At 40.0% G+C, this 26,243-nt stretch overlaps 1 protein-coding gene across 2 annotated transcripts in view; it reads right to left on the bottom strand.

Moving 5' to 3' along the window:
- Window positions 1-26,243, bottom strand: part of FAF1 (Fas associated factor 1) — a 299,927-nt gene that overhangs the window by 264,733 nt on the left and 8,951 nt on the right. Inside the window, exon 2 of one of the 2 annotated variants that reach the window (XM_038412503.1) lies at window positions 4,003-4,071. In XM_038412503.1, the coding sequence (XP_038268431.1) occupies window positions 4,003-4,071 (69 nt within the window). Of the gene's footprint in view, window positions 1-682; window positions 813-4,002; window positions 4,072-26,243 lie in introns of those variants that run through there. The other variant, XM_043520083.1, reaches the window with a different exon arrangement.

Raw genomic sequence — 26,243 nt, 5'->3', positions numbered from 1 at the left:
TTTCTGAAGAGAAACATAGAAAGGTAAGTTGATTAAAATGACATCTGAAAACCGCGACAGGCAGTGGAAATGTCCACTGGCAACCAACGGTGAAACAGAAAGGCCACTCAAGTGCATGTTATATACCACCTGCTATCGCTGCGATTGGTGGGAGAAGACAGCAGTCCTCAAAAGTCCAACAGTTCCCACCAAGTTATGCAAGGATCTGTTACATGTGGCATCTTTGGAGATTTTATGACTTTTTAAGTCTCAAAACATAGGAAAAAAATTCACAGTTTAAAAAGTTAGACACTTATTTCAGAATGGTTCATTTTTTATTTAACTAGACCTCCCTCAAAATATTAGATTGATCTTTTATTGAGCATCTTAATGCAAGCTCTTTCTTTTTAAAATTGTCTACTAATGAAAAGCACTACACAGGAGTTAGGCATTATTATTCTAATAAATAGATCTATTAGGAGCATCCAGCCATCATCTTCCATTTCATAGAATTAAAATGATTTGAAACTATATACACCCTCAAATTTAAAAATAAATAAATCATACAGTCCAACAGGATACAGCTCCTCCAATGCTCATCAGACACAGCTCCAGCTATCTGTCTATAATCCATTTAAAGGGTTATTTATGCCCTTAATAAAAAGGCTAAACCAAGACCAACAGAGAGAGCAATAAAACTTACAAATAAAGATTGCTGATAACCAGCAACAAGGAAAACACCAATCTTCCATTCCGGAATCTCATCCATAACTGGAACTCCAACAGAAAAAAGTTGCAAAATCAAAGTTCATCTTTTCCAATTCAGATCTTTTAACTCATTCCCTGTCAAAAGTCAAGGTCTTTCTTTTTAAAACAGTAAAATAAGCTTAAGGGTGCATTTATATATATTATATATATTTGTTTTGTTTTATATATTATTATATATAGTATTTATCTGACCCTCCTACAAAGTCAGGTTTTAAAAGGAATACTGTTTAAAAGAAAAACTGCAAAGAGAAATACTATTAAGTTAGCCATAAATATCGTACAGGTGTGGAACTGAAGCATTATAAAAACAGGTGTTAAAAACCACACATTTTTTCTTTCCCAGAGCACAGAACAGGTTTTGTCAGCTGATTCTTGGAAGTCTTGTAAGAGAGGAACTGCAAGTCATCACATTTACAGGTGCACTAAACCACTGGTTTTACTGCAATTACACTGTGCTTTGAACCACTGCCAGCAGAAGGAATAAAAAGTTAAATACAGCTGCGAGGCACATATTTCTGCATATAGAAAAGCCCACTTTAAAAATGTATTTTTAAAATAAAGATGATCATCGCCATTTTGTGAGGTTTTGAAATTTATGAACATTACATTTATTCTGAAATGGCTATGTGAACTTCGAAAAATGAACGCACTTTATATTGATGAAACTGTAGTCTTTTTTTAGAGCTAGATACTATTATGTTAAGTGGCACATACGTTACAATTTCTATCATTACCAGTGGGGGGAAAAAACAAGAATTTTTTTTCAAAATGAGTGAGCTCTATTTTAGAATCGTATGTAAGTTATTTATCAATTATTCTGCAGACAGGATCATAGAATCAGAACCGGAAGGGACCTTGAGAGGACATCTAGTCCAGTCCCCTGCACTCATGGCGGGACTAATTATCTAGACCGTTCCCGACAGGCATTTGTCCAACCTGCTCTTAAAAATCTCCAATGATTGAGATTCCACAACATCCCTAGGCAATTTATTCCAGTGCTTAATATACTGACAATTAAGAAGTTTTTCCTAATGTCCAACCAAAATCTCCCTTGCTTCATTTTAAGCCCATTGCTTCTTGTCCTAGCCTCAGAGGTTAAGAAAAACAATTTTTCTTCCTCCTCCTCGTAACAACCTTTTATGTATTTGAAAACTTAAGTCCCCTCTCACTCTTCTCTTTTCCAGACTAAACAAACCCAATTTTTTCAGTCTTCCCTCATAGGTCATGTCTTCTAGACCTTTAATCATTTTTGTTGCTCTTCTCTGGACTCTCTCCAATTTGTCCACGTCCTTCCTGAAACGTGGCACCCAGAACTGGACACAATACCCCCTCCACCAGGACTGCCACTGAAGTCCACGGGCCTCTTCTCCATTCTCACACTTCTTGACTTATGCACTGGCTCAGAAACAGCTCATCACTCCTCCTTCACAGGACACTGCCCATCTCTCTTTTTCCCCCCTGTTCTCCCTCTACCTCTCCAATTTTTCCTTCAGCATCTCCTTTATTAGCTCGTCTTCCTCCCTCTCTAACTTTCCATCTGTCTCCTTCAAGGCTGTCTCTTGAATCAGTTCTTTTCCCCATAAATTTTATATCTAGGTAACTTTACCAGCTCTCACAGCTTCAACTATTCACTTTCCCCTTTCTGTTCAGTCTTGCATCTCTGACATTGCATCCTGGGATGTCCTGCCATCAAGTTAAGATCAGTAATAAGACTGAGCTCCTTAGCTGTTCTCATTATTCTTCATCACAGTTCTGTCAGCCAGACTCACAAGCACTTGTAATACACTACAGTCCCCCTTTCCCACATCCAGACTTTAAAATACATGGTTAATGCATCAAACTGAGTATTTTTTATCTGAATAAAATGCATAGGAGTCTCCTCCTGCTGCATAAGTGGTGAGGCAAACAGACATTTACTTTCAAAACAGGAGACATGATGTCATGACAACATCCTATCACAGTGTATTTTTAATTGCACGAAATAATCAATGTAAAGGTTTCTGATTACCTTGGTTGGATACATGAAACAGCTGTCTATTGGGTTTTTTGGGGGGTGAGGGGGAAGTGATTATTTGGCAAAAACCTTAAAATGTTTTATGTAAAGTTTAATTAAGAAAGGCCACTTTATTTTATTTGCACATGTCAATGTTTGACTATTTTACTCTATTTCATTTTCAAAATGTGCTATCCTATCCTTATTCTCTTAAAAACCCCCAACAACCACCAACAGCCCTGTATCATATTAGCTCTATTTTGCATTTTTTTCCTGCTTTTCTGGACATGAAGAATCCAGATCAGTAGCTGCCTCACAGACTCACTACAAATGTGCAATTATTCTATAGAAGGAAAATTGTTAAGTACTTAATTTTTTTAATTAACTTCTTTAAAATCTTCCCAAAATCTTATTTTCATAATGACCTAACTGGTTTTACTAAGAAAAACGACAATATTATTCCAATTCTGTGGCATCTATAAGAGGAGGATACCAATGTCACCAGCAACAGCGAAAAGTTAAAGGGGGGAGACCATGCCTCATGAATGGGAAAACCTCCCTAACAACATCACTGAGTCACTACCTTAGCATCCTTCAAATTCCTCCTTATGACTGACCTCTCCTACAATATTTATAGAGTACTACCAGATCACAACACCTAAGCAGGCAGTGAGCCAACATCTCTGCTTAATACACATTGATTTGCTTACTTTTCTGGTACCTTGCCTGCCTGCCCACAGCCATGTTTGTCTCATCCACATACAGAGTCTTGCTACAACATAGATTGTGACACTTGGGACAGAGTCTGACTTTTTACTAGTGTCTGGACAACACCAAGACTGGAGGGAAAGGTGAGGGGAAGGGGAGTGGAGAGGGAGAGTAGGGCGAGCTGATTCTTGATCCAGTAGGCACTACTGTAATACAAATAAATGGCAGCAGCAAAAAAATTGGCAAAATTAAGTCATTCAAAAATTAGCTTATTTGAAGAAAGTGGTTTACCTCCCATTTCTTTCACGGGTACTAACTAAATCCTTGAAAATTCTTATATCTACGAGTTGTCTTTTTTAAAAAAGGTTGTTACCTTTAATTATTGTATACATACGAAGTTACACTTGGATCTAATCAACAGGTACTTAATTCTCCTATGAATTATGTATTTAACAGGGGGGAAAAAAGTCACACATTTAATTCAAGTTTTGCTTAGTCAGTACCAACAAATATATGAACTTGTGCTATAAAATCATTTTCTTAGACATACTTACCACTAAATCCCAGTTATTTTGTTCAAGTAAAGTAATAGCTTCATCAATATTTTCAATACCGGTACATGCCTAAAAGGAAAAAAAAAAAGTATTAAATGGAGGGGGAAAATGTTGATTTAACCAGAATTCAGATCAATATTAATTCTTTAAAAGTTAAGTAGCACAGCCAAAGCCAAGGCATGGGTCTTTGAAGCCTAGAACCATGTGATGATAGGAGGAAAAGGACAGTTTATGTCAGAGGCTAGCATGCTAGTGTAGGATTTGGGAAACCTTGGTTCAAGCCCATGCTCCATCAAAGCCTTCCTGTGTGACCCAGCACAAATCACTTAGCCTGTCTGTGCTTCAGTCACCCATGTTAAAGATGGGGATTATAGTACTTCCTTATAGCACAGGACTGTTCTGGGGAGACATATTTTTAGGACTGTGAGATGCTCAGATACTACCATAATTCAAGTAATATACAAGAACCTAAGATGGAGAGTTCTGCCATATCAAGTCTAAACATTTTTTAAATCTTTAGTAAAAACAAGAGCAAAAATAAAAAAAAAATAATAAATTCCTTCCTAATCTCTGATAACAAAAACTGACTAACACTCCTTTAGCATATTCAGAAATATGTCTAATTGAATGTATAAGGTTTAAGTACTTCATTTAGGTAAATATATATCCATGTTGCTCTGTCCCTACACTAAACCTTTCTAGAACCACACAATTTGTTTAATGAACCTACAGTGCTGCGATTTCTTATTATAGAAGAATCTTTGGGGTTGTCATTACAGTGAAACTCTCACTTGGAGAAGATTATAGATTTGCCAGTGAGGCTAGAGAGAATTTTTACTTGTGGTTGGGCGTTGGAGGCGGGGGGGGGGGGGGAGTGGAGGAGAAAGAAAAACATAGCTTTACAAATCTCTCCATTTGTATAACCTTGACAGTGAAGAGTAAATATTTTTTAAATGATGGTAATAAACTCACAGTGAAATGGTACTGTAGATTTTAGCTCAAACTCCCAATTCAAAGCAGGAGCTCTGTTCTATTTACAATCAACATGCAGCATGCCACTTGCTTTTAGATACAGTACCTACATTTTCCTCAACTGTTCAACTTCCAACAGGTAGGGCATCACTCTCAGCTTTGCCACCGAGAAATCACTTTTCATAGATTGCCAAATAACTGATTAGTTCATTATTTAACGCAGTCTATCATACAAGTGTTCCATGGGGAGAAGTGTGAAAGATTTGGTACCCAATTATTTCTTTCTGGAATGAATCTCTTTACCACAATCCAGCACAAGCTAGTTTTGCCTCTCTTTTTACATACATGTATTAGCAGGAGTGTTGTAAGCAAGACACGAGCAGTAACTCTTCCACTCTGCCCTGATTAGGTCTCAACTGGAGTATTGTGTCCAGTTCCGGGTGCCACATTTCAAGAAGGATGAGGACAAATTGGAGAAAGTCCAGAGAAGAGCAACAAAAATGATTAAAGGTCTAGAAAACATGACCTATGAGGAAGATTGAAAAAATTGGGTTTGTTTAGTCTGGAAAAGAGAAGACTGAGAGGGGACATGATAAAAGTTTTAAAGTACACAAAAGACTGTTACAAGGAGGAGGAGAAAAATTGTTCTTCTTAACCTCTGAGGATAGGACAAGAAGCAACGGGCTTAAAATTGCAGCAAGGGAGGTTTAGGCTGGACATTAGGAAAAACTTCCTAACTGTCAGGGTGGTTAAGCACTGGAATAAACTGCCTAGGAAGGTTGTGGAATCTCCATCGTTGGAGACTTTTAAGAGCAGGTTAGACAAACACCTTAAAATAAAGAGACCTGATTTTCCAGAGATGTTAAGCACTCACAACTCCCACTAGTGAAAGACAGGCCCAATATTATCACTTCTAAAATACTACAGTAGAACCTCAGAGTTACAAACACCTTGGAAATGGAGGTTGTTCGTAACTCTGAAATGTTCATAATTCTGAACAAAATGTTATGGTTGTTCTCTCAAAAAAGTTTACTGAACATTGACTTAATACAGCTTTGAAACTTTACTATGAAGAAAAAAATGCTGCTTTCCTTTTATTTTTTTTTAGTAGTTTATGTTTAACATAGTACTGTACTGTATTTCTTTTTTGTTTGTTTGTTTGTCTCTACTGCTGCCGCCTTATTGTATGCTTCCAGTTCCAAATGAGTTATGTGGTTGACCTGTCAGTTCGTAACTCTGAAATTCTACTGTAAATCTAAATCATTTCTAAAAATTGTCTAAAACCCAAGAAAGAAGTCGTCCTTGGTAGTTCTATCACAAGAGAGCACAAAATTTGTTTGTTTATTTGCCTTTTCCAGTTGAAATTACAGTAATTAAGACAAATATCTCAATAAAAAAAAGTGTGATTTTTAAGACATTCAAGCTTCTATACTGAAATCACACCACTTAAGACTATTTAAAAATCAAACTAGTCACTGTTCAGATACTCAGAATTAGATGTAAAACCTGCCCAGTCAAATACAACCTAAAATCATCAAGATACTTTCCTGGGCTACTATAAAGTATCAAGTGCTAATGATAATTTTTTACATTAAAAAGTAACTAACTTCTGTTTTCTCAGCACCTTATAAATGACATGTTGCTAAATTCCATTGAAGTTCAATACTATTCTAACCACTTTTGAAGTCTCTTTCCATTCTGGGATTCTACCTCTGAGTCATTTAACTACAATATCAAATTTGGTCAGCTTACAAGTAAAAATGTAATTTTTGTTTTGATTTTTTTTAAAATGTCAACCCTGCAAACTCCAGGTGACATCTGAAAGTCAAGTTGTGTTCTGACTCACATCTCTACCAGCACTACAGATTCTTCAAGTCCAATGACAGGTTTCAGAGTAGCAGCCGTGTTAGTCTGTATTCGCAAAAAGAAAAGGAGTACTTGTGGCACCTTAGAGTCCAATGTTGCTCTTTGATTTAGGACTACAGTTGTCACACGAGTAACTGAAGTCAGAGTTTATCATGAAGTTGAAACTTACTTTCTTAACAGTTCTGTTGATGATATACCATTCAGAATATAATCCTACTCATTTTCTGATGTTTAGCCAATACAGGTAACAGGAGTACACTAGGAAGTAATAAACAGTCACTAAAATGAACAAATGTAACTCTGAATAAAGGAACAAATAATAAAGAATATATAAAGGAACAAAGGAAGCAAAAATCTGTCAAACAACATAAGGGCATCTTTACATAGGGCAGTTGTGCACACTGAAATGCCCTGCTTGCATGATGCAAATCCTTAAAGCACAGTAACTCTGTACAGAGTTTCAAGGTGTAGTAAGTTCACTATGTACTGAGTTAGTGCTGACTAGCACTCATGCACACAATGCTCTTTCACACTGTTTTGACAGTCCTCCAGCTACTATTCCACACTGCTTTACATGCCATCATGACCAATCCGTCTGCTTACCTGTGTGTTCTCCACTGTACCAGGGTCAAGTTGACTGGATGTAGCACCCCATTTAAATGCTGGCATGCAGCCAGGACCGGTCAATTTGCTCCTGAATTTGAATACCTTGGCATTATAGTGGTATTAATATAGCAGTGTTACACCATATCGCATGCATCTGCTTGGAGCCAAGTAGAGATCCTTGATCTCATCATCTCAGGAGATGCAATGGTGCAGGTAGTGCTTACCAACAAGCACAGAAAAATGCATTCACATCCATCGCTAAGTAGATGGCCGAGAGGGTCACAGCTGGGATGCAATGCAGTGCCGCATCAAGAGCAAAGAGCTCAGAAACCTTCATAGGAAGGTCAGGGATCAAAACCAAGCCTCCACCAGCATACAGCTATAATTTGAGGCAGGTAGTGCTTTGCAGCCTATAACCTAGTCATAAGATAGCACCATCTACACTTCAATCTGCCAAATGCACACTCCACTGGCATCCTACAACTGCTCAGGCGATAGTTAAACAGCTCCTTTCTTCTATCCAAGTGCCCTGTAGATGGCTTCAACAGCCACGGAAGCAGAGGATAGGATGGATCTCCCAGACTGACAGGCTGACATGCATCCAACGAAGTGAGTATTCACCCACGAAAGCTTATGCTCCGATACGTCTGTTAGTCTATAAAGTGCCACAGGATTCTCTGCCACTTTTACAGATCCAGACTAACACAGCTACCCCTCTGATACTTAACACCATTAATGTCCATAGTGATCCTGGAGCAAATCTTTCATAATTCATTAAGGCAAGCAGCTACGAATATCAAAAGTCCTAACATTGTGGACATTTCCAGACCTCTCTGAATTTATGTATGTTACCCTTCCAATCAGGCCATGATGCAATGGAGAAAAATCCCGTTCTGTTTATAAACTCTGAAGCCTTGAGTGCGGAGGGCACATGTGTCCCATCAACTGCCCCAAAACAATTTGGGAACCCCATTTGTGCAACGCAATCAATAACCTCTTCCCACGCTTTATGACATGGTGCATCAGTACCTTTTTCATGACAGCATACACCTGTATCACAAATGGCCCTGGTCAGTCAATCCACCCATGCCAAATTAAATAGCTACTGACCAATGAGTCAGAAGTGGACTCCGGATGGTGATGGTGACCGGTTTCTGAACAGTTATAGGAACTCATATGTTGCTATGCTGCCTCTACATCTTTGGGGTGGGCTCAGCACTGATCTGTAGGAAGGTTGCCTTTGTCAGCCTAAAATTCTGGCGTCATTACTGGTCACCACCCCAGGTCTACAGAACAATCTTTTCCCAGCCATTGCTTCTTTCTCAAGCCCAGAAATGGCACTGCACTGCGTGAAGCTGCTCCAAGAAAAGTTTGTGCAGGAGCACTTGCTCAATATCCTCCTCCTCCTCCTCTCCCTGCTCCTGCTGGCACAGCCACGGTTGCAGGAAGTGCTTGGTTGAATGGTGGCTGAAATCCAAAACCAAAGCCACCCAGTGTAGAGAACTCAAACACCTCTCCACCAACGGTTTCTGCATATTCACGATTGTCAGCATCACTGTGGGAAGCATTGCTTTCTCCACGCTTGCTGGCAGCAGTTTGAAAATGGCAATTTCCTCTCAAAATGGCAGTAACATTAGACAGCAGGAGTGGAATCATGGGAGTTTTGGAGTTTGACCCCCCCAAGTCCCAGAATTCCATTGGCTTTCAGTACATATCCCACAATGTGTCATGAGAAAAATCTCAGAATGCACAAACCCAGCTGCAAAGCAAAGGACAGTGGAATACCCACCCAGAATGCCACACACTTACTTCACAAAAGTCCCTTATATAGATTGAAACAGGAAACAGCTGTTTGCGTATATGCTACCATGGCAGTTTATCTACTGCAGACAAGCCAGTGCACTACAGTTCAGTGCATATTAAAGCCCCCATGTAGACAGGATCAAAGTCACTTTTCAAAGTAGAACCTCACTTTTGGAAGTCTAAGGTTGAGTTTTCACAATCTATAATAGCAACACAGCATTTTTGAAGGGCATTTTTAAATAAGCATTTTTAAATATGACGCAACAATGAAACAGGTAGTTTTGTTTAATTTCTGATTTAGACATACATCAAGTGAGACTTCAGAACCGCTCCCCAGCTGAACAGAGTCTGTAAGATTACTAATACCCAGTTTGGTTCTGTCAGAGATTCCCCTGGAAAGATTTTCCTCCACCTGCCACCATTCATCTATTCCCAAGTTTCCATTTAGCACTGTAGGTGTGTGTGGCACTTTACAAAGAAACAAAAGCATTAACCATGACCAGACAATCTTAAATTTTATATGACATGATAATGAAGGGCCAGATGAAAACATAAATCATAGGGAAGAATAATTAAATAAAGAGATGCATAACTTTGAGTACCACCAAATACAATGCTCCCACTGACTAACTGTCAAGATGAGGCATGGAAAAAAGACCATCTCTGAGATAACTGGGGACTAGCCTCTTCATAGATCAGGACCAGGAGCATGAAGGATTTGACTTAGGTAAGCCCCTTCGTTTTCAGTTTAAAATAATTTTTTCTGAAAAATTCCCAGGTTTTACAAAAATTATTATTCAGTATTTTCTGATGTTCACTCTACTTTTGTATCATTCAAATATATAAAAAACAACTTGTTTTATTAGGTAAATACAATACATTGCATGAGATATATGTATTATGATAATACTTTAGTCTGTGTGTATATGCAAAGCCGCCTGTTGAAGTAAAGCTATACATTAATCTAGACCAGGGGTGATCAACCTGTGGCTCTGGAGCTACACGTGGCTCTTCAGAAGTTAATATGTGGCTCCTTGTATAGGCACCGATTCTGGGGCCGGAGCTACAGGCACCAACTCTCCAATGTGCCAGGAAGAGCTCCTTGCTCAACCCCTGGCTCTGCCACAGGCCTTGCCCCCACTCCACCCCTTCCTGCCCTCTCCCCTGAGCCTGCCGTGCCCTTGCTCCTCCCCCCAGAGCCTCCTGCATGCCATGAAACAGCTGACTGGGAGGTGTGGGAAGGGAGGGGAAGGCGCTGACCAGAGGGGCTGCAGGTGGGTGGGAGGTGCTGGGAGCGGGTTTGGGGAGCTGCTGACATATTACTGTGGCTCTTTGGCAATGTACATTGGTAAATTCTGGCTCCTTCTCAGGCTCAGGTTGGCCACCCCACATCTAGAAGATACACACAAACAAACAAACAAACAAACAAACAAACAGGCACGCACGCAAGCTCTGATGTGCGTGCACATCTGAATGTACTGATAAAACTGACGCACACCACATACATGTTTCAAGCTGTTAGGAGATAATGGATTAAAGATCTGATACACTAAAATGGGAAGAAAATGAAACTCTGTATCAGAATACATTTCAGAACACAAGGAAGTTTTTAAAAAACGGAGAAAAAGATTAAGTTGAGTGTATGCACTGCAAATGGTGTGGCCAATTATTAAACAGAACTATTAGCCTATAAATGTTTACAAGTCTACAACAGTAAACTGTTTATTCAAATGAAAAGTTTTATTTGGGGATGAGAGATATACTGTTTTCTTAAACTCAGAGGTGGTGTGTTTTGAGTGCTGTTTTAGTTCTGCAGAAAACCACATTGATTAACATAATTCAAAGCATTAATCTACTGAATACTTCCCCTTCCCCCATCTGTCTGTCCACCAAAATAACCCCCCAAAAAATTAATAGTTTTTTTGCACTGATTTTCACCTGTTTTTGTTGTTGAGGTAACAAACACTGAAATTCCCAGAAAAAAAATTTTTTAACTGAAAATGAAGTGCCCTAGACATAAAACAGAAGTCAGAGAACTGCACCATGTAGCACTACAACATGCTCTCTCCCACTCCTGTTTGATCCATTTAGAAAGTTGTTCACTTTGTTATTAGCCACTGCAGTTTCTAGGTGAACTCTGCTGTCAAACCCAGGTAGGGCATGTGGTGGTAACCCAGTCTGGAGGTGGAAAAAATGCAAATTAAATTGGCTAAATCTGCGTTCGAAAGAAAGGGCAGTTTTCAACTAGCAAGAAAATGAAAAGCATTTCTGGCCACAGCTGCTATCAGGATCTCTACTCCGGAGGGGATTCTGCATGACTGCGCACCCACAGAAAACGCACCCCAGAATCCCTGTGCTTCCCTGCATAAAACGGCACAATTTGGGTTGGGGATTGCGCCCTCCAAACAGAGATGAGGCATGGGGGGCACATGGAGTTACGTGCCACTGCCCCCCTCTCATTTCTGGAAGCGCAGACCTGCCCAGCTGAAGGAGGCTGTCTGGGCTCTGCTGACTCTGCAGCTATACGCCGCCTCCTGGGTCCTAGTGCCAGCCGCGCTCCCCTTCTGCATGCTGGAAGCCTTCTTTTCTGTGCAACAGTGAGTGCCTGTGGTGGGGCTGGGAGTAAGGAGGGGTACGGAAGGAAGTGGGGTGGAACAGGCCAGGGGGGAGGAGAATGTGGGAGTGAGGGGAGGGGGATGGAGAAGAAGAGGGGATAGGGGAATCGCGGGGGGAAGCGGGAGCCCAGCATGCAGCATCCACTCAGCAGCAGCTGGGGCTCCCCCGTTAACCATGCCCATCGAACCCTCACCCTGACAAGCCGTACCCCCCTACACCTACCTGGATCCCTCTGATGAGCCGCCCACACCCAGACCCCCATCCCACTGATCCCCAACCAGCTACACCTAGATCTGCACCCCATAAAGCCCCATGCACCCAGCCAGATCCCCCCTGCCGAGACCCATCTCCCCACATTAATACCCCCCTCTGAGCCCCAAACACCTTCACCTGGATCCCCTAAAGAGTCCCATTGGCCCTGCACCCGGAACCCCCCCCATGAGCCTCTGTGCATCCAGATATCCCACTGAGCCGCCCACATCCTGATTGCCCCATCCAGAAACCTCTCACCCCCACATGGATCCCCCCCACACTAAGCCCCTCCACACTTGGATCCTGCTGGCCTGAGCCTGACCACCCATACCTGGTGCACCTGGCACAGAGGGGCAGGGCCCCGGGGTGTTTCTGGGGCAGGCCCGGCCCTTGCACTGTGTCAGGGTCAGGTACAGCCTCACTGCCGAGTCCCTTTGAGGTGGGTGTTCAGGGTGATCTCCCATTCAGTGCAGCCTGTTGCCTGTGCTCCCCACTGCCATGCTGGAGCCACATGTATTTATTGACAAATAAAATTTGAAGAATTTTAAAATATTGTGCACATAATTTTTTGGCACAGAATTCCCTCAGGAGCAGGTATCCAGAGCAGCAACGAATCCAACAGACACCCTTAAGGGTGTGGTCATAACTCCTGCCAAATGCTCAGCAGGTTTTCCGCTCGCTAGCAAAATTAGCTTCATTGCAACCAGAATACACTTAAGCCAACTTCCTTCCATTCTGACTCGGATTCCCTTCAGACACTTGGAACCCAGTGCAGTCTGTGCTAGATGAGACAAGGAACAAGAGCTGTGTACACTCTGCATGTTTTTGGCAATATAACCATGGCATTTCACAATCTAACTTCTAGATTTACATAAATATTGACTAAGAGGCAACAGGGCTAAGCCCTGCAAGACTCCAAAGAGGAGACTGCTTGGGAAAGAGAAGAATCTGTCCACCTTTTGGGATCCAGCAGAGGGGAATGAATGAAGTCAGCTTTAATACAGCTCCATCCACTGATGCAAGATCTTATTGGTGAGCCAGCAGCATTTCGTGTTACACATGTCAGAAATCGCTGATAATTTGAACAGAATCTTGGGCGGAGGGAGGATGTCTTGCTACGGCCCTCATTCATCAATGCAACCAAAGCTGTCTCATTGCTATAATCAGGTCGAAGTGGAAGTGGTTAAAAATAGTGGTAGAGACCAAAAGTCTGCTCACCCTAGCTTTCTCAATAAACTTACCCCAAAGAAGAGATTAGTAAGCAAGCAGCAGGTAAAAGAGACCAAAACATCAAAAAGGCTTCTTGATCACAGTCCAGTTCGCCATAAAGGCTAGTAGAATTCCCTGACTAAGAGTGGTATTATTGGTCTTGGTCAAGCAGCAAACTCTCACTAAAAACAAGAGGGACATGGCTTTTATTTCACAGATGGTTTCCCTGAAATGCAAACTAATAAATACACAGAGTCTAGGGGCATAGAGTATATCAGTTTGAATCATGAATACCAGATTTCGGGTCTTCACCGGACCTTTCATCTCCAGTAGGTTAGCAACATGGTCTGCTTTAGGATCCTAGCACTATACAGATGACTAAACATGAGCACTTGTTCACAGGATCCATGTACTAATGAGCCACTAATGTACATCACAATCGCATGCTAACAAACCCCCTGCAAAATTCAGCAGACTGGAGGGTTCGAATGATTCAATCTGGTTCTAAATGCCAATGATAAATCCAAGCTGTATCTTCAAGTATTTTCTATTTATTGTATTTAGGTTAATGGCAATCCCACACTCCCTGATGCTGGTAATATTTCTGACTTCCTAAAATTTCCTTTGGGCCAACCAGGAGGCTAGCGTCCTGAAGAACGGCCCAAATGGCAAACTGATCCCTGTTGTAAGAAAAAGAGCACATTGTTTTCACATGACCTTTGGTAGCAATAAGTCGGTGGCAAACGTAAGTCAGCTAGCTGTGTATCATACAATGCTTCTACTGCCAGAAACTTGTGGTCCCTCATTCCAGAGAATTATTTCTGCACCTTCCTGAGGTGAGCTGACAGGAACACATCTATCTTTGGCTCCTCTAGGAGAGAGGCTATCCAGCAAAAGGTGACATTCTTCACACTCCATAAACCTTCACTTATGGATTGCCGGCTCAGTCAATTCACTGTAGTTTAGCAAGAAAAGGCTTGCTTTTATTTGTTGTCCCTATTGCCATCCTCCCTTATCCATTTCTACCAAACACATCCAACACATTCCCTGTTCTCTCTCTAACATCTGGGAAGAAAACTGCTCGCTTTGAATGCCAAGTGCCTCAACTGTTCTGTGACCTGGTCTCAGACTACTCAGGAGGCAGAGATAAGGCTCTTTTCTGGGACTTTTTCCCGGACTTGTTGTGTAATATCAACTGTCTTCTAGCCAGCCTGGCCTGATGTTAATATCAGAGTCGGACAGATTCAGGAATCTGGATAGAAAAGGGCTTATGCATGTGCATTACTGTTCTTGTTACTAACCCATGGTCACCAGGAGCGAGAGGAGACAACAGAAGATACAACAACTGTCTCCCCAGATATACTAGATCACTGAAAATCTGGGAATTCTTGATAGCCAGACAAAGGATCGCTTACCCTTAAATGCTCATGAAATTCACGTTCATTAGCTGTCATGACTCTGTTTGAGCCCCTGCTGCCATCTACATGAGTGGATTACATTCATCCACTATTATTTGTATTGCAGGAGAACTTAGAGAGCCCAACCAAGATCAAGGCCCTACTGTGCTTGGCTCTGTACAGTCACATACTGAGAGACAGTCCCACCCCGGTCCCAGAGAACTTACAACATAAATACACAAGACAAAGGATGGCAGAAGAAAACAGAGGCATGGAAAAGGGAAGTATGTAATCAAAGTCACACGAGAGGTCAATGACAAAGTCAGGAGCACAACTTACTTCTAACTCCCAGTCCAGGGCTCTGTTCACTAGACCAGTAATTCTCAGTTTTTTCCATACCAGGAACCCCTTCCCATCTTGTGAAAATATAACTGGAATCACTCTTCCACTTCCCAATATGGGAAGAACAGAGTGGTCACAAACCCCAGACTGAGAACCCATACACACATCTCCCCTCTGGAGGTATCTTTCTAGATAAGCGATATAGGATCTAACCACTCTACTTATCTATCTTCTTGGTTCTGGGGTGTGTCAGGATAGCTACACCAAGCATACTGAAGAGCAGAGGCATTGTTTCGTGATGGGCCAAGTCTCCTGAAGTCTTGGACTCTGTTTTGGAAAAATACTCAGCAGAGGAAAGAAGACCTCAGCACTGTGGCATCACAGCCAAATAAAGTTGTCTATGAGATGTTCTAAAAGTACCCTTTTATAGCTAGGAGACAGTGAAATCTGGTGAAATATCCCATTCTAAGATGCGAATTCACTGTTGCAAATGCTCAAAAAGGGGGGGGGGGGGGGGTTAAGGTTAGAGAGAGAGAAAGGCTCAGCTTCCTGGAAACCAGATTTTAGAAAATTACAAATTATTTAAATGATTTGCTGTACCTGGAGAAAAACAACTTGCTACTTCCTCTCCTATATCTCACAAAGATGTAAGTCAGTAACAAGGCCAGTAATAGGAAGATCTGGAACTTAGTCAATGGGCAATTCCCAATGCCATCTACTGGAAGTCAAATGTAACTACCTCCAAATCCTAAACTGGAGGATACCCACCCATATGCACCAAATTGCCAGACATACTAATAAGTGAGAATCCCTGTTTTTGGAGTCCATGCACTCATTAAAACAATTACCTTTGCAACAAGTCAACTAAAATAAAATAAAAACCACTGACATTTTACTAAAGCAAGTAAAAATCGTGAATTATAGTAATTTGCTCAGTCAAGCGATTATGAATTTGTAAATCCTAGTACTGGAATAAAACATATTTCAAATTAATCACTAAGCCAACATTTTCAAACTTGGGTCCAGATCCACAAAGGAATTTAGGCGTTAGACTCAGCCAATGGAGCTCTAATCACCAGGCTATGAAGTTATTCTCACGCTCTCTCCAGCCCAAAGATTCTTTAATTATTTATCCATGGTGGAACAGCTTCAACAGGAGAGATTGAGCGAGACCCAAATCAGAATATCCTATAGCCCAGTGGTTACAACATTCTCCTAAGAAGTGGGAAACCCCTGTTCATATCCTCTCATCCAAGCAGGCAGAAGGACAAATTAATCCTGGGTCTCCCACATCCCAGGGAAGTGCTTTAACCACTAGGCTAAAAGGTAGAAGGTGGGCACCACCATTGCCTCATCCAGACAGATTCTGAATGGGGCCTAATCTGGTAGGTATGCTCAGAGCCATAGCACAGAGCACACCTACTGGATTGAGCCCCACAGGCAAGACAGGCACTCCTCCACCTATCTTCCCCCAGTTTGTGGATCATGGTGGGTCTTAGGCAGGAGATACAAGTCCAGAAGCCTACAGTAAAGCAGCAGCGTGCATGCCCAGGGACAGAAACCCAGGTGCCTAGGGAACTTTTACAGCAGAAATGTAGGTGCCGAGTGAATGTAGGCATCTACAGGGTTCAGTGGCAGCTGAGTTTTTGTGGCTCACAGTGGCACCTAAAAATGGCACTTAGGTGTCTAAAGTTAACCACATAAATAAAAGTGGCCTAACTGGAAATCAGTGAAGTACAGATTTAATTGCCCAATTTTAAGTACCAAGTTTGAAAATTGTGGTCTAAGAACGTTTAGCGAGTAGAATAGCCTGTCCTTCACAAACAGAATTTCAATAGAAATCCAACTAAGACCTTAGAGTGGAACTGTTATTCTTATAGTTGTAAACCAAAAACCTAATTTGTAATTCCATAGATTTAAAATTAAAGTCTTGTATTGCAGAATTTTAACAAGCCTACAGCACACTGAGTGCTCTTCAGTAACAAGTTCTGCAGTGTCAGAGTAGCCACTTCTCCAACTGGTCTAGGAAACACAATACAGTCTTCATTAAAGAAAACAGAAAAGGAAAAAGGAAAGAGATGAAACCTGGAATAGACTCCATGAAAATAAAATGAAATGTTCTTAACGCACAAGAAGATGAGACTTTAAAATAAAAAATTAAAAAAAAGATTCATAGATACTAAGGTCAGAAGGGACCATTATGATCATCTAGTCTGACCTCCTGCACAATGCAGGCCACAGAATCTCACCCACCCACTCCTACGAATACTTTGCTATTTTTTCCAAACTAAAGTTAGACACTAATTTATCAATATCCAGGAGACTTAAGATGTAGGTACGGCAAAAAAGTATTAGGTGGCTGTACATTGTTTCCACCGAAGAACATGATGGTATGATTTAAAATTTTCCAGTGGGTACTCAGTTACACTGTGTATGAGAGAAGCAAATAAATGACAGGCCATTGCTGAATCACAAGTTGTTTAGCAAGAACAAATCACAGAATCATCATAAGACTGGTACAATTTCTTACGAACCTGCAGGTGAACAGTATGCTTGATCTACCTGGAACTCTTTGTTCAGCTTACCATAGAAAACATCTCTTCAAGTCACGGTCATTGGAGTGTACAGAAAATAAAATAAATAAATAAAATAAAAAGCACACACAACTCCAGCTGGCTGTCCTCTTATCAGAACACTAGAATACCAAAGCATACCAAATTTCCATTTGTAATTTAACCATCTGAAGAACCATACATGAAAAAGGGGGAGGGGGTTATTTTGTTTTTTAATTTGTGTCACCAACTACATTCAAAGACCCCTATTGCCTAATAGTTATTTAAGACTTGAATTTCTTTGATAGCTCAACACATTAGTATAAAAAAATGGAGGAATTCACCATTTAAAGACATTCTCTGAACTCCAAAATTTTATTATACATAAAAATTTATATATATATATATATATATATATATATATATATATATATATATATATATATATATAGGGGGCTGTTTGGTTGAGTTTGTTCAGGTTTGTTTTTTTAAAAGAAGATTTTATTTTTATCAGATCTACAGAGCTTGCCGAACTTTTTTCTAACCGACGTTTAGCAGGTGGATTTCAGCAGAATGTACAGAAATTGCTTGATTGTAACTGCTATGAATTATGTGTTTAATATATAAGCTTTTTTCTTTCTTGTCTAAGGTAAACATTAAAAAAAAAATCTTCATGACACACCAGCTTTGAAAGTCAAATTGAAGAATTATCTATCCAAATCACCCAAATAAAAGGCAGATTGAAGACTGAGTCATCTGGTAAAGTAGACATAGATTTGCAAAGTGTTCTTTAATAAAAATATATCAGAATACTTACTGTATCATAAATGCCAAGATTCAGGAGAACTGGAATTTATGCCAGGATAAAATTTTGCTTAGTGCTGCTCTTCTGCAACTGCTTACAAAGCTCTCATCACCACAACATCTGAGCCTCTCACAATTATTAATGACTTTTACTCTCACAACAAACCTGTTGATTGGGGCAATGTTTGCCCCATTTTACAGCTGGAAAACGGAGGCACAAGGCACTTTATGGTACTTGCCCAAGGTCACACCGGACATTTGTGGCTCTGCCATGAATTGAAACCACGTCTCCCAAGCCCCAGTCCAGTGCTGTATCCTTTAGACCATCTGTCCCCTGCATTCAATTGAGTATAATTACTGCTATGCCTGCTCAATCTGGATTTTTTTTTTTTAAGACCTTCAGTACAGAGTGATCCAAGTCAGAATCTAGAATGCTGTTCTAGATTTGAAACCTTACATCCAAGAATTGCAAAATGCTTTACAAGAAGAGGATAGGTATTATTTCAATTTACAGATTAGAAAACCAAGGCATAGAAAAACGAAGTGTCTTTCCCAATGAACTTGAAGTGACAGTGGTAGAACTGGAAACAGAATCTAGGTCTCCTGACCCATAATCTTTTCCTCTAACAGGTGTACTACACAGTCCATCATGAAAAGAGAAAGAGATGGATAAGACAGTAGAGAAACTGCACTTGTTCTGGTATCAGATACTCAAGCACATTGGATGGTTCCAGTAGAAGCAAAGATGATAAACAAAAGAGCAGAACTTTACAAACAATACCGTGAAAGGAATAAAAATAATTTTTCCAGACAAGTCCAATATCTTTTTCTATCTTAAAATATATCTTAACCAAGATGACATTTCAGCCATTGTGGTATTTTTGGTACAATTTAAGGTAACCATTATTTCATTCCACTGGTACCTCATGAGGATGTTAAACATCATCTACTAAAGTTAGACATTTTTAAATCAACAGGTGCAGATAATTTGCACCCAAGCATTTTTAAAAGAGCTGGCTGAGGAGCTCGCTGGATAACTAATGTTATTTTTCAATAAGTCTTGGAACTCTGGGGAAGTTCCAGAAGACTGGAAAAATGCTAATGTTTTGCCAATATTTAAAAGGGTAAACAGGATGATCTTGGTAATTATAGACCTGTCAGCCTGACACTGATCCTGGGCAAGATAACGAAATGACTGATACAGGATTCTATTAATAAAGAATTAAAAGAAAGGTAATATAATTAATATCAATCAACATGGGCTTATAGAAACTTGATTTTTTAAATGAGATTAAAAGTTTGATTCATACAGGTAATAATGTTGAGTGTATATACTAACACTTCTGTAAGCCATTTGATTTGGTACCACATGACATTTTGATTTAAAGACTTAGAACGATAGAATATTAAATCACTGATAAAGGGCCACATCGGGAATAGAAATTGCACGGCAGGCCATCGATGATCACAAAATTGGGGTTGGGGTGCAGGAAGGGGTGAGGCCTCTGGTTGGGGGTGCAAGCTCTGGGGTGGGGCTGGGGATGAGAAGTTTGCAGTGTAGGAGGGTGCTCTGGGCTGGGACCGAGGGGTTTGGAGGGCGGGAGGGGGATCAGGGCTGGGGTAGAGGTGCGGGGCATGGGGAGAGGCTCAGGTGTACAAGCTCCGAGAGGCGCTTACCTCAAGCGGCTCCTGGAAGCAGTGGCATGTCCCTTCTCCAGCTCCTACCTGGAGTCACAGCCAGGCAGCTCTGCACACTGCCCCCATCAGCAGGCACCGCCACCGTAGCTCTCATTGGAGTGATTATGAGCCGCACGGCCATGTCGCAGCTTCCAGGAGCTGCATGGAGTGGCCCCCAACCCTGCGCCCCGGCTGGAGCAGGATCCAGCAGTGTGGTGCGACTCCGACCCTGAGTCCAGGTCAGAGCGGGGCCAAGCCGTGTGGTGCAGCCCCCGACCCTGCACCCCGGCCAGAGCGCTGGAGCGGGGCAAGCCCCAGATCCCACTCCCCAGCCGTAGTTTGCCCACCCCTGGACTAGATGATCACAATGGTCAATTCTGGACTAGGAATCTATTAAAATTGTTTTAATAATCTGACCGTTTTTAAAATTGTTTTTAAATAAAGAACTTATTTTCCGAGATCCTACTCTGTGAAACATTTATTGCAGGTCTGAAGTCTGAAAACCATATAAAAATAGTCTGAAATGCTAATACACTCATTTTTACAGTTTCAATGTGCTTTGTTTTTTTTAGAGGGGGGTGGGGAGTTTAAGATTAAGATTATTTCCATCCTACTTACCAAAATTGCTTTTAAACAATACTGGCCCCAAAACTGGAGGCTATAGTGAAGCCAAGCCTGAACATTTTGCATAAGTAATACTATAAGACTGGGACACGTTTGTTGAGGTCAGAGTGACATGCAGCTCATTCCCCCTTTTTAGGTTGATGGTTCATTCTCCAGAATGATTTGTAAGGCAGCATAAGTGATCACAGACTAATAATTTTGGTTAGAGTTCTGTTGAATTTTTCCCTGTACTTATTACATTTAGATATAGTTCAAGTGGGAAGATTCAGAGATGTTGATCACATTTCTCCCACTTAAATTCTCCCCACTGAACCCCTAAGTTTAAAAATATCAGGAATGATTATTTCCAGCTCCTAAACTGTATTGAGAAATCCAGAATGTCAACTGAGTATGCTACATTACTAACTTCAATTCTCCTTCCCCTTTTGTGTGTTGGATCTCACTCTGCCCATCAAACTCTCTTAGAAGATGAATACAATCCTGCAGCTGCTACACATACAAAACGTCCACAGTCTTCAGTGGGAGTTACACGTACAAAAGGTCCGCAGGATCAGATGCGCTTGTGAGATGGACGATATATGGCTCAATCTCCCTTCTTTTATTTGGAATGTTAATTAAAAACCCAAAAGAAGAAGGATCTTCAAAATCCCATTAGCAAAGAAGATCTGTGATCCTCTTTGTAGCCCAAGCTATAATTTTCCTGCTTCAAGACTTCTTGCCTGGACACCTTGATATATTATAAAGTCTTTAAGGTGTACTCTTACCTACCTTCAATTAAGATAAGAAAAAATATTTTAACTTTACACAACAGAAGGACCACAGTAGGAGATACATAACAGACAGAACATAAAAAGTAGGAGATGACTGGATATAACCACATTTCACATCATTATCTTTCATAACTATTTCTCTTAATATTTGAAGGTTTCTTGATTTAAAGTTCAGTTGATACATCACAGAAGTCTATGAAAAAATAGCCAAACAAATTATTCAGGAAGGTTTCCTTCTAGAATAGTGTTGTATTGACATTTCCCTCTCCATCTGCCCCCTTTTTTTGTAGTGTTGGCTATTTAGATTATAAACTCTTTGGATTAAAGACCTACCTATCTTTGTAAGAGCTTTACAGAAGATATTTAACAACCATTTGGGTTCTCCTTAAACATTCTACATTTACCTTCCCTTATTCTTCATTTGGTCCTGCTTTGAGCAAGGGATTGGACTAGATGACCTCCTGAGGTCTCCTCCAACCTTAATCTTCTATGATTACTAATAATTGCATAAAAAGAGAATATGTTTTAAGAGATCTTCTAATTCTTAGGATTTATTCTCCCTGTAAAATTATGCTGCTGTATATGATTAAATTCCCACAACCACTAATTGTTGTCACCAACAGTCTTAAGATTCCCAGTTGAGAATAAGAAACAGAGGAAGATTAAATAAAAACTGAAGCTGAATTGATGCTTTCCACATGAAAGTACCCTTTGCAGTGGAGAAAAAGTACTTTTAAAGAAAGCAGAATTATTGTGAATTAAAGTGTCAGTTATTCAATTACAGTACTGCAAAAACAAAAGTTATAGAAATACCTTTTAAGGAGAATTCTGTCAATCAATTTTAAAGTTTCATGAATGTGAATACGCTATAACTGGTAAAAAAAAATCCCAGAAGCATGGTTGTGATCTGCTGAGGTGGTAATAGACTAGAACATCCGGACTTAAGAAGCAACTGCTGCTCTCCCTGTGCTTCAGATTCTAATTTGGTAGACTGTAATGTTTGATACCAATCTAATAAAAGACAAGCAAGGAGTTACATTCTTGTTTTGAAGTTAGCTTTATTGTACATCTCCCACAAACTTCAGATTTGCCTAAACATTTTCTGAAGGCATTCTTGCACCCATAGGAGAAAGAGCTGCTCAACCAGCCAGGCACACAATAACGACTCAGATGGTCTACTCTGATGGACTGAAGATATGTAACCAGTGTAAAAGACCTTTGATTTCTGTAGGGCATGGTTTGGTTTGAATTGCACATAGTCTATTCAAATTAATTCATTCTGAAGTTAAGGATAACTTACGGCTCTCTAGTCCAGTCAGTTGATGTGCCATTTCCTTTCATACAGGCTATGTGGGACAAGTAACTACCTGAGGAGCCTTCCCAGCCTTTTCACGCTGATACATTGTGGTAGTCATAAGTTGAGGTTCACATAATGGTTCCACCCATAAAAAAAAAAAAAAAAAAAAACTGGTTCATGTCCTGCCACCACCAGAGACAGGCTTGGGCTTCCACAGAAAGATGAATTCATGGATTAGAGGAATTTATTCCTCTTATACAATAAAGGCAAGAAACAGAGGTATGGAATGTAAGCTGAACCTTAAGTACCACTCAAATATTGAGGAAGTCACCAGGCTCACAAGATGCAGAACTTGGGTTGAATCAAAGAGGACCAAGAAAGCTTTCAATACTAGATATAAAATCAGATGTACTTAGCCCTTTCAGAGTGTTGTACAGGGTTCAAAACAAAGTAACAAGTTCTTTTCTTTATTTAAGCAGGAATTCATGCAGGGTAAGGCACCAATTACTTGAAACACAGAGTCCTGGGTTATCTACCTGGTTGGCCTGGTCTCCAAGCAGGTGCAGTCCTACTTAAATCCTGCACTCTGAGAGATACTGTCACCACCTTAGTGGCATTCCAATGCAGCATCACTAGTTATGAAGATAACAAAACAAGGCTCTCTCTCTCTCTCTCTCAGGAGTTTATTATGAAATTCCAACCAGCTCCTTGACCAGCTCTTATTTTACACTAGAGAAGCTTTAGAGGCAAAGAAGGTATCAAGAATTATGTTAGCATCATCAAGTAACCAAATTTTATATAAGTAATGGCTAGCAAAATGAATACAGAACACTAAATGGCACAGCTTTAGGGATAACTAGACATCTGACAGGTGGTCTGCAGTCCTGAGATATTTATCCTAGGTGTTAAGATCACATTGTTATTCGCATATTCGTGGGAGTGCCCATGAGAAAAGCATCCTTACAAATCTCTGCGATAAAATCCCTCCTGTGATGTAATTTGTCAAAGGCCCTTTGAAAGTCTAAATAAATTACGTAGTTAGGATATGAGAAACAAAGTATAGTCATGGATCAGAAACTGGCTAAGAAACAAGTTCTGTGCTAGGACTAGTGTATAATCTTCTTAATTAATCATCAGAAAAGGGATTAGTGAGGAGGCAAAATTTGCAGGTGACAAAATTGTTCAGGTTAGTTGAGACTAGAGAAGACAGAAGCACTTCGGAGGAACGTATCAAAACCCAGAATATTGTGGACAACGCATACACCTAATTGGTTTATTTACTGATAGGTTATTAGAGCAGACTCTCTAAAAGCTAAAAATCTTTCCCATAAAAGCAAATGTGACCCTTTGCAACCTTCATTTACCTTGGAATTCACTCTTGATGTATTTTGTTCACTCTTCAATAAGTTCTCTCAAGCTTCATACATACAGAGAGAAGGAAATACAACCTTCCATTTACCAAACATTCTGTAGTTTCAAAAGTACATTTATAAAACATTTGTATGGCCCCCAAACTCGGTTTTTAACAGAATGAACAACAGTGTAATTAATTAAATTAATGTAAATTTTACATATTCACAAGCATATTTCCTATTCCTTTAAGATAAAACCTGGAGGCCTAGTGGCAATGCCCCAATTTACTCCTTAGCCAGCAAGGACTTCGAATGCTATGGAAATTAATCTCAGTCCAGAAGGAAAAGAGTGCTTATACTTGTAGACAGCGCTCTCTTTTAAGAGTATAACCTTTCCAGTCTTCCTAGAAGTAACTAGGGATATTAAAAGTGGAGAAAGTCTCAGAACTCCAACAGTGAGGAAGCAGGCTACCCACCCTTCCCCAGCTAAAAAAAGAAATCAGCAAATTTGGTAAGTGTAGTTTCTTCACATGACTGATAGTTTCCAAAGTACTTTTCATACAAACAAACAAAAACACTTGCGTTGTATTTTTCCATTACCCAAACAACCCCCCACTCCTTTTTCGCTCAGCAAAAATGTATACCTAGCTTCTGAGTCATGGATATAATTATGATATTTCTTTGTTGAAGGAATCAAAGCTAATTTCACTAATATAACAAGTGTTAATTTAGATGGCATTTGAGAAAAAGCCTACTGCTACCACTCCTAAATCAATATGATAGGTCTGTTTCAGTGACCTACTGCCCCAGATACCTATATGAGTGTATTGGCAGACCTGATGACATGATTACTGTGGTGTGAAGAATCTCTTCAAGCAAGTTTAGTAAGGAAGACACCATCGTCTTTCTGAAGTTGAATTAGTGCTCCAAGGTGAATTACTATGGTTTCTCATACTATGGCTCCAATGCACACAAATCATGTAGTATTCTCATTCATCTCTATAAATGAGAGATAGTATTTCTAATTAAATATCTACTATTGCATGGGAAAGAATAGCCAGCATCACCATGAATAGTCAAACAGATTAACAAAAAGAAAAGGAGTACTTGTGGGACCTTAGAGACTAACAAATTTATTTGAGCATTAGCTTTCACGAGCTACAGCTCACTTCATCGGATGCTCATGAAAGCTTATACTCAAATTTGTTAGTCTCTAAGGTGCCACAAGTACTCCTTTTCTTTTTGCGAATACAGACTAACACGGCTGCTACTCTGAAACCAGTAACAGATTAGCATTCCAACTGTTCAGGTTTCTAAAAAGGACACCATTCTTACCCTCAGTCTTCTCCAATTTGTTAGTCTTCTGGTTCTGTCTTTCAATTCATATCCTGACTAAAGACCAGAGACGTTACACGTAAATCAAACTAAATTTGCTCTGAAGTACGTGAGCTTTAGGACTTCAGCTAAACATGAAAGTATCTAAACAAGTTAGTGTTGGTTCTTCAGAAAAGCATGAAAAACAAAAGAGAATACAAGCAAGATTTTGGGAGCAGACAGTAACAATCACAATAACCAAGCCAAAGAACACTAAGCATACAATATGCTTTTGTAGTCTCTCTTGATATTTCATTTCTAGTGCTAATTATATCAACAAAAACATTTGTGTTGCAAACCAAAATGTTCAGTCACCAGTCCCAATGCTGTTCCTGCTCCCTAGCTACACCAGAGCTGTAAAATGTACGGTTGAAGCAGGGAAAGAAAAGCTATTATATACATTAGACTCATAAGTATAAATTTCAGTACTTTAAGGTTGTCTACAGTTCTCTCTTTTCAGAAGTTCTAAGCTTGTGCTGTAGCTTCTAACCTTAAAAATAATCTTTATACAAAACAGGAACTAATTAGAATTTAATTAGAGATCAATTTTTTTTCCATCCATAGACAAAATGTAATCTGTACTATCATCCCTGAAATCCTTACAAAAACACTTTAAATAGCTTGTCTGTGTCGGGTAAATTGATTTTTGAAAAGGAAAAGTCTGGTTTCTGATAGAACACTCTTTAAATACTATGCTATGCATTTTATTTGCTCCAGGTGTTTTTTTA

Source organism: Dermochelys coriacea, chromosome 8 (assembly GCF_009764565.3).
Source record: "Dermochelys coriacea isolate rDerCor1 chromosome 8, rDerCor1.pri.v4, whole genome shotgun sequence".
Classification (NCBI taxonomy): domain Eukaryota; kingdom Metazoa; phylum Chordata; order Testudines; family Dermochelyidae; genus Dermochelys; species Dermochelys coriacea.
The sequence above is the reverse complement of the archived record's forward strand: the minus strand, read 5'-3'. Positions and strand labels throughout refer to the sequence as shown.